This window comes from Aethalodelphis obliquidens, unplaced genomic scaffold (assembly GCF_003676395.1).
Source record: "Aethalodelphis obliquidens isolate GAN/ISIS:26980383/991018 unplaced genomic scaffold, ASM367639v1 scaffold50, whole genome shotgun sequence".
Lineage (NCBI taxonomy): Eukaryota > Metazoa > Chordata > Mammalia > Artiodactyla > Delphinidae > Aethalodelphis > Aethalodelphis obliquidens.
In genome coordinates, this window is record NW_020837994.1 from 4,934,108 (window position 1) to 4,950,451 (window position 16,344).

At 44.0% G+C, this 16,344-nt stretch overlaps 1 protein-coding gene across 1 annotated transcript; it reads right to left on the reverse strand.

Moving 5' to 3' along the window:
- Nucleotides 1-4,747: 4,747 nt before the first annotated feature.
- NDUFC2 (NADH:ubiquinone oxidoreductase subunit C2) lies at nucleotides 4,748-12,696 on the reverse strand. Its single transcript, XM_027083500.1, has 3 exons — nucleotides 12,381-12,696; nucleotides 6,776-6,919; nucleotides 4,748-4,930 (listed from the first exon to the last, which is right to left on the reverse strand). Exons 1-3 carry the CDS (start codon nucleotides 12,547-12,549, stop codon nucleotides 4,881-4,883), a joined length of 363 nt encoding a protein of 120 aa, XP_026939301.1. The 5' UTR covers nucleotides 12,550-12,696; the 3' UTR covers nucleotides 4,748-4,880.
- Between the last annotated feature and the right edge of the window lie 3,648 nt (nucleotides 12,697-16,344).

Here is a 16,344-nt window from a genome sequence, read left to right on the forward strand (position 1 = left end):
TACTTCACTCTTCTCCATTGCTACTTCCACCTGCAGTGGCCCAGCTGGACAAGATAACCTCCCAACCCTGAGACATGGCAACTTGAGAGCAGGGACACCTGTGTTCAGTGGGCCCTTCTGAACCAAGGGCTACCTCTCCTGCCTCATCGCACCCCCTGAGAAGACCTCACGCCCTTGTCCTTTCTTTCCTGCCTGCCTCCTCTCCCCACTCCTAGAACTTGTCTGAGCGCAGCCTGTGCCCTTAGATCCCTGATAATGGGAGCCAGCTGGCAGCTGCTGAGTCAGCAACATTTTATCTTTCATCCACCAGGTGGGCATGGAGGCAGTCTCAGTCTATAGCCTGCTGGCTGCATGACCCTGGCCACGCAGACCTTCCTGTCCCTCCTTCGCAGGGCTACTCCGTCTGTTCTGCACTCGTTTACTCACATTGCTCATTTATTCCCCCAATTACAAATTGGTGCACTCACTCACTCACTCACTCACACTTACAGCGCCCCCTCAATCCCTGGGGCCGGGGCCAGGGCCAGGAGCATTTCTGGGAAAGGACTGGCCTGAGATGGGATTACGATGCACACACAGAAGCAGACTGACACAGCAGGACACAGAGGCCCTGTGCTCAGCTGGAGTCCCCCAAAGTCTGAGCTGGGGAGGACTTAACAAAGGTCAGCCCCCTTGTTGAATAAATTCTATTTATTCAAAGGTAAAGGTAGGCCCAGGAGGCTGCTGATGGGGCACTCCTGACCTGCCCACCACGCCGGGTCAGCTCTCCCAGCCCTGTCTGCAAGCAGGACATAATGTTTTCCAGTTCTGAGTCAGTGACTCTGGAGCTGGGTTAAAAATGAGAGACGTAGAGCAGGATAATAATATCCTTAGTGACCCAAACATGGATTCAGAAGGAGTTATACAACTAGGGCTGGAAAGGCCTTCCCTCAGAGATCTCCAAACCCTTCACTTTATACTCGTGGATGCTGGAGCCCTGGAAGCCTGGTCACAGGTGGACCTGGAAGCAGCCCCAGAACCTAAACCACAATGTCCAGCCTACTGGTCTCTGGCTAAACACACTGCCCAGCCATCCTGGATGTTTAAATACACAGGAAGCTCCATTTTCCCGAGGAGAAAACATTTTAAGAACGTTTTCCCTTCCCTGGCAGTCCAGTGGTTGGGACTTCATGCCTTCACTGCCAAGGGCGCAGGTTCAATCCCTGGGTGGGGAACTAAGATCCCGCAAGGTGCACGGCGTGGTGTTTTCCCTAGTAAAAGTCAAAAACAAACAAACAAAAAATGTTTTAGGGCTGGAAGTGAATTAATCAAATGTTTACTTAAGTAATCTATTAAAATTAAATGTTTTCACTTAATTATTTTAGAAAACCTGCTCTTTTCCACTCATAGTTTAGGGTACAATTTTATGAAAGTTCTTCTCCCAGCTGACTGGTGGGGAGGTAATGTTGGGCTAATGCACCTTGCTAACAGTTTGTCTGCAGTAACACATTGAGGAAAGCACCGTGCATGATGAAGACTGTCAGGACAGAGTACGGCACACCTCTCCTTCTGGAATTCTGGAAAAGAGCTTCACCTTAGAGTCAGGCCCATGAGCTGGCTTTGAGCACCTGCTGTGCCTTGGCCATGTGTGGCTGCAGCCACTTGGGGTCCCTTGCCAAAGTGTCAAAGTCCTCACTACTTCCTCCTGCCAAGTCAGGGACCCTATTTTTCAAGGTGACTGGACATTATAACCAAAGACCCTAGAGTATATCAAAAAGTGAATCTAACGGTCATCATTCAGCCAGCATCTACTGAGCATTTGCAGTCCTGGGAGCCAGGACAGGTACAAAAGGAACTGAACTGTGTGTAGCAAGTCCTAGAATGGAAGAATAAAGGAGGAATTGGGAGCATAGCATAGGAAAGGGGAGTGGCCAGGAGGCAGTGTGTGTTTATTGAGGTCTTGCAATATTCCAGATATTTCACAAACACCATCTCTAATCCTCATAACTACTGGTGGGTAGGATTTAGCACTTGTTCCAACTCCTCCTTGCCTAGGAACTAACAGTGTGTGTTTTAAGGTTAATTTCTTGACCTTCCTAGGCTTCAGTTTCCTCCTCTGTGAACAGACTCCATAGGATTATTGGAAGGATTGAGTTCTGCTCCAAGCACTTTGCATATATTAACTTAGTTTAGAATAGCAAGCCCTCAATGGATGTTTGCTCTTATCTTTATTACAACATAGGAGGAAGTTGAAGCTCAGAAAGGAGCAGTGACTAGCCCAGGGCCACAAAGCCAGAGGGAAGAGCTGGCCATGTTCTCTGTTCTACTCTGCGACCTGCCATACAGAAAGGGTTAAAAGGGGAAGCTTTGCCCTCACAGCAGGTCCATGGCTGGACTCGGCTGCCCTCTGTACCTTGGAGAGGCAAGGCCAGCTGTCCAATGCAGGATGACCCCAGGTCACCTGCGGCTGTGTGCCTGGCCAGCCCATGAAGGGGACTTGGAGAGAGGGAAAACCGTCACTTTCTTCTGAGGTCTGGGGAGCTGGGCTGAGTCTCCTCCTGTCATGTGTGAGACCTTGGGCAAGTACCTCCCCTTGCCTGCGTCTCCGTGTCCTCATCTGAAAAGGGCGACACTAATGTTTTTCTGCCTCATATGGCTGTTGTGCGACTGAGCAAGTTAAAGCTGGGAGATGGGTTTTCACACTACCCTGTTGTGCTAATATAAGCAGAGTTAAGGCCCATGACTTTAGGGTGGGGTGAGTATTTTCATGTAATGGGGAGGGGCCATGAGGAGTTAGAATCCAGTTCAACATAAAGATGAACTTTCTCATAGCTCTGGCCACAGAAGAGGAAGGAAGTGGTCCAGCGGATGATTATCAGTCAGGAGGGTGCAGAAGGGGCTTCTGCTCTGGACTGGGAGTGAGGGTGGCCTAGGTGAGAGATCCCCTCTGATGCTCTCCTCCTCTCTCCGTCAGGTACCTAGTAAATCTTTTCCCTCAAGGTGGTGTTACAAGCAGGTAACTGAACTAGAACTTGGAAGGTCTTGTTCACTTGACTCTGCTACTAACTTGTGCAACTATGAGCCTCTCATTGGGCCTCGTTTTCCTAGTTATTAATAAATATAGCAAATGCAGTTTGTCAACTGTGATAATGTGGCAATGCAAGGAATTATTATCTTCCAAGACTGTTGGTCAGAAGACTAGGTCAATGGTAAAGAGGAAGGATTGTAACTCATGGAATTACTGACTAGAGTTGAGAGGGACCTCAGCATTCATCTAGCATCTGCACAGATAATATATCTGGGGACTGTGCTTTGTCTCCTAACACCTCAAATTTACAGATAAGGATATGGATCCTGTTACCTTATATAACTTCTCTTTTTTTAAAAAAAAATTAAATTTACTTTTTTATACAGCAGGTTCTTATTAGCTATCTACTTTATACATATTAGTGTATATATGTCAGTCCCAATCTCCCAATTCATCCCACCCCCACCCCCCTGCCACTTTCCCCCCTTCGTGTCCATATGTTTGTTCTCTACATCTGTGTCTCTATTTCTGCCCTGCAAACCGGTTCATCTGTACCATTTTTCTAGGTTCCACATAGATACGTTTGTGCCCTGGTCCGGGAAGATCCCACATGCCGCGGAGCGGCTGGGCCCGTGAGCCATGGCCGCTGAGCCTGCGCGTCCAGATCCTGTGCTCCGCAACGGGAGCAGTCACAACAGTGAGAGGCCCGCGTACCGCAAAAAAAAAAAAAAAAAACAAAAAAAAACTGAGTGAGTGGTTCATACTCTTACACCTGCTGAGCACAGGTGAACTATATTTATTGCAGTAGCAATAAAAAATAAGACCTTGTATTTGTACATATCTTTATTAACCTCTAAAGTACTTTCTCAGACACAATTTCATTTTTAAGTAGGACTCAAGAGAAGAGAGATGGAACCATCTGATTTGCCCATCTGCCTATATTCAGACTGCAACCTAATTTGAAATCACATATAAACAAACACTTTTATTAATCTCCAAAACCTAATCTGATTATAAAATCTGACCCTGGAAACAAAAACTTTTTGGACAAGCATTTGGACTTGATAAGCCATAAAGAGTAACCTCATTCTAGTTAGGTGGGATCTCTTACTTCTAATTGCACCAAGCTCCACTGTGGACAGAATTAGCTACTGAGCCCACTTTCTCCAGGATGATCCATCTAAGAGCTGAGACCCCGTTGCCGTGTCAGCTGTTCTCCTGGTCTTGAGTTTCCTCCTTCTCAACCACCCTCTATGTTGTTGCAGAGAGCTCAGTAATACAAACATGACCATGTTATTCCTATTTAAAATCATTTAGTGACTTTCCACTACCTACAGAATCAAGTCAAAATTATTCTGCACGACTCACAAAACCTTCCATAATCTGGAACCAATCCATTGCTTGGTTTCACTTGGCATTAGAACTGGAGCAGGCAAAACTCTTCTGTAAAGGGCCATATATTAAATATTTTAGGCTTTGCAGACCATTAGGTCTCTGTCACAACCACTCAACTCTGCTGCAGTAGCATGGAAGCAGCCATAAACAGATAAACAAATGAGCTTGGCTGTGTCCAGTAAAATTGTATTGGCAGTGAGCCAGATTTGGCCCACAGGCTATAGTTTGCCAACTCTGAACTAGAACCCCATTTTTAAATCTCCCAGATGGCTTCTTAAAACTAGGTAAATGGAGATTGACCATTCTCTGATGAACTATTTTTCTTATGACAAAAAGGAGTCAGAGTGCTTATGATGACCATTTTAATCACAAGGTGTTAATGTATAGATTAACATAAACTTCAGATGTCACAGAAACAGTTCCACAAAATTCAGAAAAAACCAGTATCAGTGAAACCGGAGCAAGCATTTTGGAGACTTCAACGCACTGGATAGAATTCTTCAAGAATTTTACTGTAAGTTTTCTTATCTATAAAAAGAAAGATCACAGAAGATTTTTAAATTGTGTTTAAAAAATCATATTTCCTAAAGAAAAATTAACACTTAATATTCTTTTAAGAACTGCCTTATTTTCTAGTCCTCAACCATGGCTTGGCAATCACTGAGGCATTTTGTTCCACTGAATGAAGAATAACTTTGGAAGAATCTGTGGTGACATCCAGATGGTTATCTGGAAGGGCAAAGGGCTGCCAGGGGGATCCTAGCTGAAGGGGTAAAAGAAGGAATGAATAGGGAAGGGCCAGGAGCTGAGGCGTTCAAGCTCTCCATGACTGCACTGTCCGTGCAGAAGGCTCTTGGCACACCTGCCAGTAATCTGCTGCTCAGAGAGAATGAGCCCGTGAGGCTACACTCACTGCCAGAGGGAGCTAGTGGAAATGTGGAGGCAAAGAGCCAGAGGTCTGGGACTGAGGACTAACTAATACTGGGTCTCCCTCTTAGAAATCAATATTCCCAAGATTCCTTTTTCAGATCTAACATCCAGCAGTTCTGAGTATTTCCCATCCCTGATACACCTACTATTCATGGCTTTGTATTAGTCTTTGAGCTCTTCATTGGCAAAAAAAAGTTGCCTTTCTGATCCACCATAAACATCACATATGTGACTGAAGGCTAGGGAAATGTTAGAGTAATACAATTTCAGAGCTAAATAGGACCCTACACATCATCATTCAGTCTGATGAAATTTAAATGCTTAATATTATACTTTTACATAAATAGGAAAATCTAAAAATCTATATATTTACAAAATTTCAAAAATTTCCTACACTCATTCACGTATGTACACATCTATATTGTGTATCTGTATAAAATATGAACAAGAAAACAGCTGTATTACAGTTATATTCACAGCTGCACAAAGATAAGTAGAGTATGCTAAGGAAATTCCTGTCTATAGCTGGATGAAGGCTTCATTGAGATGATGAATCTTGAGCAGGAATCTGTTGGGGGCGCAGAGTGGAAATGGGGCAAGAGGAGGACTAAAGAGGTATAGCATGTACAAAGCGATATAGGGCAGGTTCAGGACAGCATTTCATGAGGCAGGAGATGAGGCAGGGCTCTATGTAGTTCAGGCCAGCCATTATTTATTAAGTGCCTACTATGTGTAGGCTCTGTGCTGGAGGCTGGAGAAACAAAGATGAAGCTACAGTCCAGTGAGGGACACAACACAGCCTGTGTGTGATAAGGGGTGGATAAGAGGTATGAGTTAAGTGTTTCTACCAGGTAATTAGCTCAGCCTGGGAAAACAAGCCATCCTAGGGAGTCTTGATTTTATCCAAAAGGCAATGGATAGCTATTTTAAGCACATCCATATTTATCCACACAGATGTGATTTCTGGTAAGACTAAAGGCAGAGGCAAGCTGGAGGCAAGTGCAAGAGCCCACACAAGAGATTACCAGGGCCTGAACCAGGGTAGTGGCAAGGGTAGAGAGGAGAGTTCAGAGCTGAGAATTATTTAGGGATTAGAACGGTTAGACTTGATGACTAATGGGAAGTCAAAGACACAGACTTGAAGGTGATTCCCAGGCTTCTGGCTGGAGAGCCTAGGTGGACAGTGTGCCATTCACTGAAGCAGGACACAGAAGAACAGAAGGTCTGGGCAAGCAGAGGGGACATGAGTTGTCTGCTGTCTGAGGGACACAGAGGTACTCAGCCAGAAACTGGATATATGAATTCAAGAGAATTCTGGTCTATAGACAAAGATGTGGAAGTCAACAGAACACAGAAGGCACTGAAGCCATAGGCATAAATAAGATTAACCAGGGAAAATGATACAGAATAAGAAAGAAGTTTTCTGCAATTAACTTGAAATACCTTTTTCAGGAAAATCCTCTGGATGTGACTTTTCATATGCAAACATATCATGGTCCCTCAGAGCACACATACAGTCTTGACGTTTTAAAAGATAATATCCGACAAAAATAAAGGAAGTAACATATAGAAGCTGGCGATGCAAACCTGAAATTGAAACAAATCCCAAAGAAAGCGAAAATCAGTCATGTGTATTAAAAATCACATTTTTCATGTTTCAGATATATAATTTATTTCTTTTGACATTCTTTTAAGAAAAAAGGCTTTTGTACATGGGTATTCTTTGGGACATCTTCCTCAGGATATCTGGCAACTATGAAAAGCAACATTAAGTCTACAAATATAACTATCAACAGAACCCAAGATTTTTAAAATTCAGGTTTTATAAGTTTCTTCAAGGAAAAAGGTGGATAAGTACAAAAACCTGAATGGCAGACTGAAACAGAAAAAAAAGTTTTTCTTTTTCAATAAGTTAACTTTAGACCTACACTAGCTTGTATTCCAGGACATGTTCAGAAGATGACGAGTAGAGGTAAAGTCCTCTACAGATGGTCTAAAAGCAATCTGGTTTGTCTCCATATACCAATTTATTTTTGCATATCTATTGGTTACTAAAACAGTACACTGTACGACAAATATATCTCAATTCTCTTTTGTACCTGCTAAATTTTGTAATTTTGCATATATTACTTATTCAAAAACTATCTTTAAAAAATCATCCTACTGGGACTTCCCTGGCGGTCCAGTGGTTAAGACTCTACGCTTCCACTGCAGGGGGTATGGGTTCGATCCCTGGTTGGGGAACTAAGATCCCGCATGCCACGCGGAGCAGCAAATAAATTAATAATAAATAAATAAAATCATCCTACTAAAAAAATCATCCTATTATAAGACTGGAGAGGATCACATGATCTAGGAAAGCCAAAATTTTAAATGTGAAGGGGAGATGCAAAGGTATAAACTTTATATACAAAAATTTTTTTTTGCAAAAGGCTAAAGGCAGGTTTTCTAGCTATGCCTCAGCATTCTATTCCCAGCCCTCTTCTTATCCCATAGATGTTCCTTTGGAGAACTTTTTATTCCTATAGTTTTATCTATTATAATCTATAAGTAACGTCCAACTCAGGCACCCATGCTGAACAACAAATATAGCCAAATATTTGACAGATACGTTTACCTGAATACCCCCAAACAAACTCAGTTCCTTCCTATTCATACCTCTTTTTCTTAATTCAGAGAATAAGACCATTTACCCAGGAATCCATGTCCTGGGTAATAAACATAGTAATTATCTTTTTTTCCTACCCTCTTCTCCTACATCCCGTCACTGTCAATCCTACCTTATAAATATTTCCTTTCCTCACTTCAGGGAACTTGTGTGCATTTACACTAACTGGTCTGCCTTTCACCTCATTTTCTACTCCACACTGATCCCAGCTTTTACCCTGTCATTAGAGGAATTTCTACTAAAACACAAACTAGTCTGTCAGTCCCTTCTTCAATTATGGTCAACAGGACCCTAAACTCATGCATATGATCTCCCAGGCCTTTCATGAGCTGCCTCTTCCACCTTCATCTTCTGACACTCCCTGATATGCACATTGTGCCCAACAATACTGAACTACTTTTAATTCCTCACATAAACTAGGCTCCTTCATGCTTCTATATACCACGCACTGATTACTTCTCTGTCCAGCAACTTCCTGATCCTTCAAGATTCAACTCAGACGTCACTTTTTTTTTTTTTTAATATTTATTTATTGATTGATTGATTGCTGTGTTGGGTCTTTGTTTCTGTGCGAGGGCTTTCTCTAGTTGCGGCAAGTGGGTGCCACTCTTCATCGCGGTGCACGGGCCTCTCACTATCGCGGCCTCTCTTGTTGCAGAGCACAGGCTCCAGACGCACAGGCTCAGTAGTTGTGGCGCACGGGCCCAGTTGCTCCGCAGCATGTGGGATCTTCGCAGACCAGGGCTTGAACCCGTGTCCCCTGCACTGGCAGGCAGGCTCTCAACCACTGAGCCACCAAGGAAGCCCCAGACATCACTTCTGCTAAGAAACCTTCCTATAACTTTCCTAGAGTTAAAAGGATGAACTCATCTCTATTAATATGTAAATTGCTATAGTAATTATTTCTCTCTCTACTATCAGGCAAAGTCAATGTTTGATTCATCTTTGTATACCAGCACACAGACAGCACTTAATAAATATATAATAAATGGATGAATGGCCTTGGGCAAATCAATTTACTACCTCTAAAACAAAGATAATACCTAACCTATCTTTTTCACAGTAGTTATTATAGTGTTTTGGAAAAATTGTAAAACAATAAAAATACAAAGTATGACTATGACCTGGGACTGGACAGGGCCCAGACTCTTCTGCATTCTCCCTTAGCCCAAAGAGCCACTGCTTCCCCTAATGGGCCACCTGTAATACAGCAAACCAAAATGTGCTGGGTTCTCCCATGTGCCACTGGACTACACAAAGACTCAGACTCTCTGTGCTTACTCAAATCCCTCACAGAAGATTTAGATGATATCAGTGTCCTAGCCCTAAAGGCATGGCTTGGCCTCTTCTCAAGTCCTCATTTCCCTAGCCTCTTCTCTTTCAGCAGTGGTCTCCCTTTCACCACATACACAACCCTCCCACAATTATTTTCCCCTTCTTTCCTTTACTCAGTGAACCTAAACTCGAGAGCCATGATGCTCTTTGCAGAATGCCATAAACTACAGATATTAAACTAGAAATCAATAAAAATTTAATTTTGTGGATTACACTTAGATACCAACTAACTCTAAATTTAGGGCAGGTAAGGGGTAACCAGAAACAAGGGTTTAAAAACAGGTGATGGGGCTTCCCTGGTGGCGCAGTGGTTGAGAGTCCGCCTGCTGATGCAGGGGACATGGGTTCGTGCCCCGGTCCGGGAAGATCCCACATGCTGTGGAGCGGCTGGGCCCGTGAGCCATGGCTGCTGAGCCTGCACGTCCAGAGCCTGTGCTCCACAACTGGAGAGGCCACAACAGTGAGAGGCCCGCGTACCGCAAAAAAAAAAAAAAAAAAAAAACAGGTGATGGGAGAAAAGCTTAAGAAAAAATTGTATTTAATATTTTCTGCTAACTTGAAAAAGATCTGCACAACTTGATTTCATTGACAGAATATTCCAACTACCTACAGAATGCCAGGTACTCTCCATGGCCATAGTTGGAAAATCCACTGTATATTTCTCTTCCCCACTCCTCCTATGTGTATGAAGTTGTACCACAATTCACCTTTTTAATAGATATGCATATCTGGTTTGTAAATCTTTGGATGGTTGGAACAATGTTTTATATTTCCTTGTAAACTACACATTCATTCAATAAATACTCATTGAACATTACTATATGCCTGACATTGAACTAGATAAACACAGTATGCGTTCAATAAATGCTACTGAGGAAAACTATTTCAATAAAGTCCTCAAGACCTGAATTTTCCAAAGCAACTAAGGGGAAACCCAGGGAACTCAGGAACTTTGACCCCTAGGCCTGGGCTAAGTGCTTTACATCCATTATCTCACCTAGTTCTCACAGCCACACAAAGAGGTAGACACCATCCCTATTTCATAGATGAGGAAACTAAAGCTCACAGAGATAAGTAACTTCTCCAGAATCAAATGGCTAGTAGGGAGGAGGTGGTGTCAAATCCAAAAGCTTGCGCTCTTAACTACTATGCTCTTCTGTCTCCCAGAAAAGGCACAAAACATTCTTTGACAACAATGAGGTGAGATTAAGCGATACATACTTCAAATCTCAGCCAACCGTTTCTTCCTCTGGAACAGGATCCCTCTGATCTGAACCTCCTTTATGCTCCCAAAGCACTCTCTGCTCACCCACCTCTATCAAAATACCTGTCTGTCACACCTAGACCCAGATCTGTTTGTCTCCCTGACACAATTAGGAGTTCCTCAAGGGCAGGACAGTATTCCTCCCCCCATACACCCAATGTGTAACACTGCCTGGCACAGAGAAAGAGCTCAGTTAAGGTTGAACAAATATATGGTAAACTGTTTGCAGAACAAGAGCTAAGGAAAGGGAAACCTGTTAGGCACCTTCCCTGTGTCAGGCATTTGCCTACAGAATCTCACTTAATTCTCAAAAAAAAAAATATGCAAAGATGAATTATTCTCACTTTATAGATGAGGAAACTTGAGCTCTGACGAAGTAACTTGCCCAAGGTGACATGGCTGGGAAGCAGTGGAGCAAGGCCATTTAATTCCAAAATGGAGCTCCTTCCATTACACCAAGTGACAGGCGTGGGCAAGTGTGGAGTGGTGATAAGAAGGGAGAACACCCCATAGTTCCTAGTGGCAGAAATGGACAAAAGATCACTCCTTTCTGTGGAGTGGGGGCATGTCCAAAGCACACAGGATCTCAACTCTATTTGAGCACTAGAAATGCCAAAATTTGGTGGGTTGGGAGTCGACCTCCAGGCACACATACAGCTGGAAGAAGGCAAAAGAGGCACAAGTGAGGTGATTCCTGCTTGCCTGGACCATTGTATTAGCCTTCTTCCTAGCTGGGCTCCCTGGCTCCAATCAGTTTCTAACAAAGTTGACCTTTTAACACAGGTCCAATCACTGAACTTCCTCTGATAGCTTTCAAAAGCATGTAAGGTTCCCGTCTGCCTAGAGGATAAATTGCCACCATCCACCTAAATCTTTGTTGCCTTATCGCCCTACTCGGCACTCACTCATCAACTGGCCCCCATTCACTCCCACTAGCCTCCCACGGGCCTGGAAGGCTCTCTCCAAGTATCCGTCTGACATATCAAAGCTAAATTCAAACACACCTTTTACAAAGTTTCCCTCTCTTCCCTTTGGAAAGCCATAGACTTTAGCACAGTTAACTGTGTCACTTACTATCACTGCTGGTCTCAGACAGGTGAACACTGATCTACTAGGAAATATAGCCCAGTGGTTTAGAGCCTCCTACTCAATGTGAAGTCCCCAGACCAGCAGCGCCTGGGAGATTGGGACCATCAGGCCTCTCTCCAGATCTAATGAACCAGCATCTGCATTTTAACAAGATCCCCAAATTATTAGTATGCACATTAAATCTGAGAAGTGCTGGTTCTGAACAGCACTCTCTTTAAACTCTGAAGTTTAAAAACAGACTGTGCTACTTAGGACCTTGGGCAAGATGCTTTAATCTAAGGCTCTGTTTCCCCATTATGGATAATACCTCTCCCCCACCTCGCCACCCAAGGTGTCTGAAGACTAAATGCTATAATGCACGCAGTGTCAGTAGTGCAATGCATCGACTGATCGCTCATTTTTGCACACCCCACAGCGCGAACTGAGAGGGGAGCAGGCAGTTCAGTCCGGGGTCCTTCACAGACTCACTGCGAGGTCGTGGGTTGCACTGCATCTGTTTCCTGAAATGACACTCTGGCCGGCCCGATTCTGAGAAGCTCAGGGGGCGCGGATACCTGAGGGAGGCGAGGCGGGGCCTGTTCACGCGAAAAGGCCCGGAAAAGCGGAGGCACCTCAGGCAGCCTAAGGCAGAGCCGGCCCTCAGCCCTACGGCCCCCTCTCCTCCCAGACCATCCCGCCCGCGCAGCCCTCACCGGCCGACGCCACCGGCCGACGCCGGATCGCGTTATCAATCAGGCCGGAGCAGTAACCCAAGAAGCCGACGTAGAAGAGCCGCGGGTCGGTTAGCTTGGGCGGCGGCAGGCTCCGGGCCTCATTCGGCAGGAACTGTAAGGGCACGCGGCCCGGCCGGCCGTTCATCATGGTGAGGCCGTTCCCACTTGAGGCCTGGCCTCTGACCTCCAACTACAAAGAAAATCACCAAGACCACGGCCGGGACCCAAGCAACGAGCTTTCACCTCCGAGCGCGGTGCTGAAGGGCACGGCGCGAGGCGGTGCGGCGCCCAAACACTTCCCCTTGCACGCTGCTGCCGGAAACGCGCACGCGAGGTTCCGGGCTACTAAGTGTCCGGCGTTGCTCGCTTGCCGGCCGGCGCTAACTCCACGGAAGGGATGTCAGGGCTTGGTAGCGGGGGTCGAGGAGTACGGGAAACGAGCCATACTGCGAGAAGACTAGGAGATACTGATTTTTTTCGCCCAACCTCCCCCACCCACAATTGCCTCTCCTTTTCCCGCCCCAGAATGTTCTTTCAGCAAGAATTTATCTTTGTATCCAAAACCCACAAGTGGGCTTGATGGATAGTTTTAAGAAACGTAATTAATTGAAATAAAATAAAAGCCAGTTTTCATATCCTGCGTTTCCTGTCATTCATTCGCACAGGCACACCCTCCACAAAGCCTAAAATTAAGGTCCAGCCAGCCATAAAGAATTTGGAGAATCCCAGGACTGGATCACTTAGCTAAACTCTCGAAATTCAGCCTGGGTCTTCAGGTCCTTGCACGTCGCTGAGGGACGAGGTGTTTCCCAAAGATCTGAGGACTGAAAAAAAAGAAGGAATCTATAACATTCTGCCAAGTAATTGTCCAGTCTCTGCTCATCTGCCTCCAGGACTGAGGAGCTCCGATCTTCGAACAGCTCTCTGTTTAGACAGCCCTTCCTGATAAGGAGCTAAAATGTCTTCAACATTTTATCTAGAGGAATGCTGATTAAACTAGAGGTTAATGCGAAGCTATATGCATCAGGTATTGATCTCCAAAGTGGAAGAATTAAGTTTCAGTTAATAAAGGATGAGGCTTTTATGCCTACAAAAAGCAATATCAGATCCGTAACATTTCAAGTTAGGATTTTCCAAAAGAACGTATATTGGAACAGTTTCCTGGAAGGCAGCAAATGTTTCAGAGGTTCACAGTCTTTGACCCAGTAATTACGTCTGAGAATCTGTCTTACGTAAATACTAGTATGACATATGCACAGTCTTTTTTTTTTTTTTAACCACAGTGTTCCTTTTAAAATTATAACAAAAGGGGCTTTCCTGGTGGTGCAGTGGTTGAGAGTCCACCTGCCGATGCAGGGGACACGGGTTCGTGCCCCGGTCCGGGAAGATCCCACATGCTGCGGAGCGGCTGGGCCCATGAGCCATGGCCGCTGAGCCTGCGCGTCTCGAGCCTGTGCTCCGCAACAGGAGAGGCCACAACAGTGAGAGGCCCGCGTACCGAAAAAAAAAAAAAAAAAAAAAAGAGAGAGATAATGCCTAGCATAGTACCTGACATATAGTAGGCTCTCAACAGAAAGGACCACAATGTGGGACTTCCCCTTTGTGTATCACTTGAAGGGCTGTCACAAATGGGAATAGAACCTCATTATGTATTGTTCCAGAGACCAACTGGTAAAAGTAAGAGGAAGAAAAATATTAATTCAGCATTAAATGCCCTAAGAAACAGCTGCACATGTAGGAGAGGCTGCTTTATGAGATGTTGAACACCTCGACACTGCCTAATCAGCTACCTATTCATTCAGGAAAACTGTAAAAAATAAATCCTCCTCGAATGCTCTTCTGAGAGTCTCTAGGATTCTAGGATTCCATGATGTTGTACATAGGTATATTATGGGTCCTGTCCTTTTCACAGTTGTTTCTATATATACTATACTGTTTTTATTTCTGACTCCTTTAAACAAAGAAGAATAGGGAGTGTTGCTCATTGACCAGTTCTGTAAGGACTAACCTGCTGCAGTCACTGATGGACAGTACACTCTCTGCTTCAGACAGAGGAAATTAAGACAACAGGATGCTCTGTGCTTTGGACAGACAGTTCCCTTATAGTTAGATGTATATCTTAGGAAGAATTTTTTTTTTGGATGGCTTGAATTATATATATATATATATATATATTTTATACAGCAGGTTCTTATTAGTCATCAATTTTATACACATCACTGTATACATTTCAATCCCAATCAATTCATCATACCACCACTCCCACCCCCCAGCTGCTTTACCCCCTTGGCGTCCATACGTTTGTTCTCTACAACTGTGTCTCAATTTCTGCTCTGCAAACTGGTTCATCTGTACCATTTTTCTAGGTTCCATATATATGCGTTAATATACAATATTTGTTTTTCTCTTTCTGACTTACTTCACTCTGTATGACAGTCTCTAGATCCGTCCACGTCAAACAAATGACCCAATTTCGTTCCTTTTTATGGCTGAGTGATATTCCATTGTATATATGTGCCACATCTTCTTTATCCATTCGTCTGTCAATGGGCATTTAGGTTGTTTCCATGACCTGGCTATTGTAAATAGTGCTGCAATGAACATTGGGGTGCATGTGCCTTTTTGAATTATGGTTTTCTCTGGGTATATGCCCAGTAGAGGGATTGCTGAGTCATATGGTAATTTTATTTTTAGTTCTTTAAGGAACCTCCATACTTTTATCCATAGTGGCTGTATCAATTTACATTCCCACCAAAAGTGCAAGAGGGTTCCCTTTTCTCCACACCCTCTCCAGCATTTGTTGTTTGTGGATTTTCTGATGATGCCCATTCTAACTGGTGTGAGGTGACACCTCACTGTAGCTTTGATCTGCAGTTCTCTAATAATTAGTGATGTTGAGCAGCTTTTCATGTGCTTCTTGGCCATCTGTATGTCTTCTTTGGAGAAATGTCTATTTAGGTCTTCTGCCATTTTTGGATTGGGTTGTTTGTTTTTTTAATATTGAGCTGCATGAGCTGTTTATATATTTTGGAGATTAATCCTTTGTCTGTTGATTCGTTTGCAAATATTTTCTCCCATTCTGAGGGTTGTCTTTTCATCTTGTTTATGGTTTCCTTTGCTGTGCAAAAGCTTTGAAGCTTCATTAGGTCCCATTTATTTTTGTTTTTATTTCCATTACTCTAGGAGGTGGGTCAAAAAAGATCTTGCTGTGATTTATGTCAAAGAGTGTTCTTCCTATGTTTTCCTCTAAGTGTTTTATAGTGTCTAGTCTTACATTCAGGTCTCTAATCCATTTTGAGTTTATTTTTGTGTATGGTGTTAGTGAGTGTTCTAATTTCGTTCTTTTACATGTAGCTGTCCAGTTTTCCCAGCACCACTTATTGAAGAGACTGTCTTTTCTCCATTGTATAGCCTTGCCTCCTTTCTCATAGATTAGTTGACCATATGTGTGTGGGTTTATCTCTAGGCTTTTTTTTTTTTTTTTTTTTTTGCGGTACGCAGGCCTCTCACTGTTGTGGCCTCTCCCGTTGCAGAGCACAGGCTCCGGACGCGCAGGCTCAGCGGCCATGGCTCACGGGCCCAACCGCTCCGCGGCATGTGGGATCTTCGCAGACTGGGGCAGGAACCCGTGTCCCCTGCATCGGCAGGCGGACTCTCAACCACTGCACCACCAGGGAAGCCCTTTCTAGTATATTTTTCATTTCAGTTACTGTGTTGTTCATCTCTGTTTGTTTGTTCTTTAATTCTTCTAGGTCTTTGTTAAACATTTCTTGCATCTTCTCGATCTTTGCCTCCATTCTTTTTCCGAGATCCTGGATCATCTTCACTATAATTATTCTGATTTCTTTTTCTGGAAGGTTGCCTATCTCCACTCCATTTAGTTGTTTTTCTGGGGTTTTATCTTGTTCCTTCATCTGGTACATAGCCCTCTGCCTTTTCATCT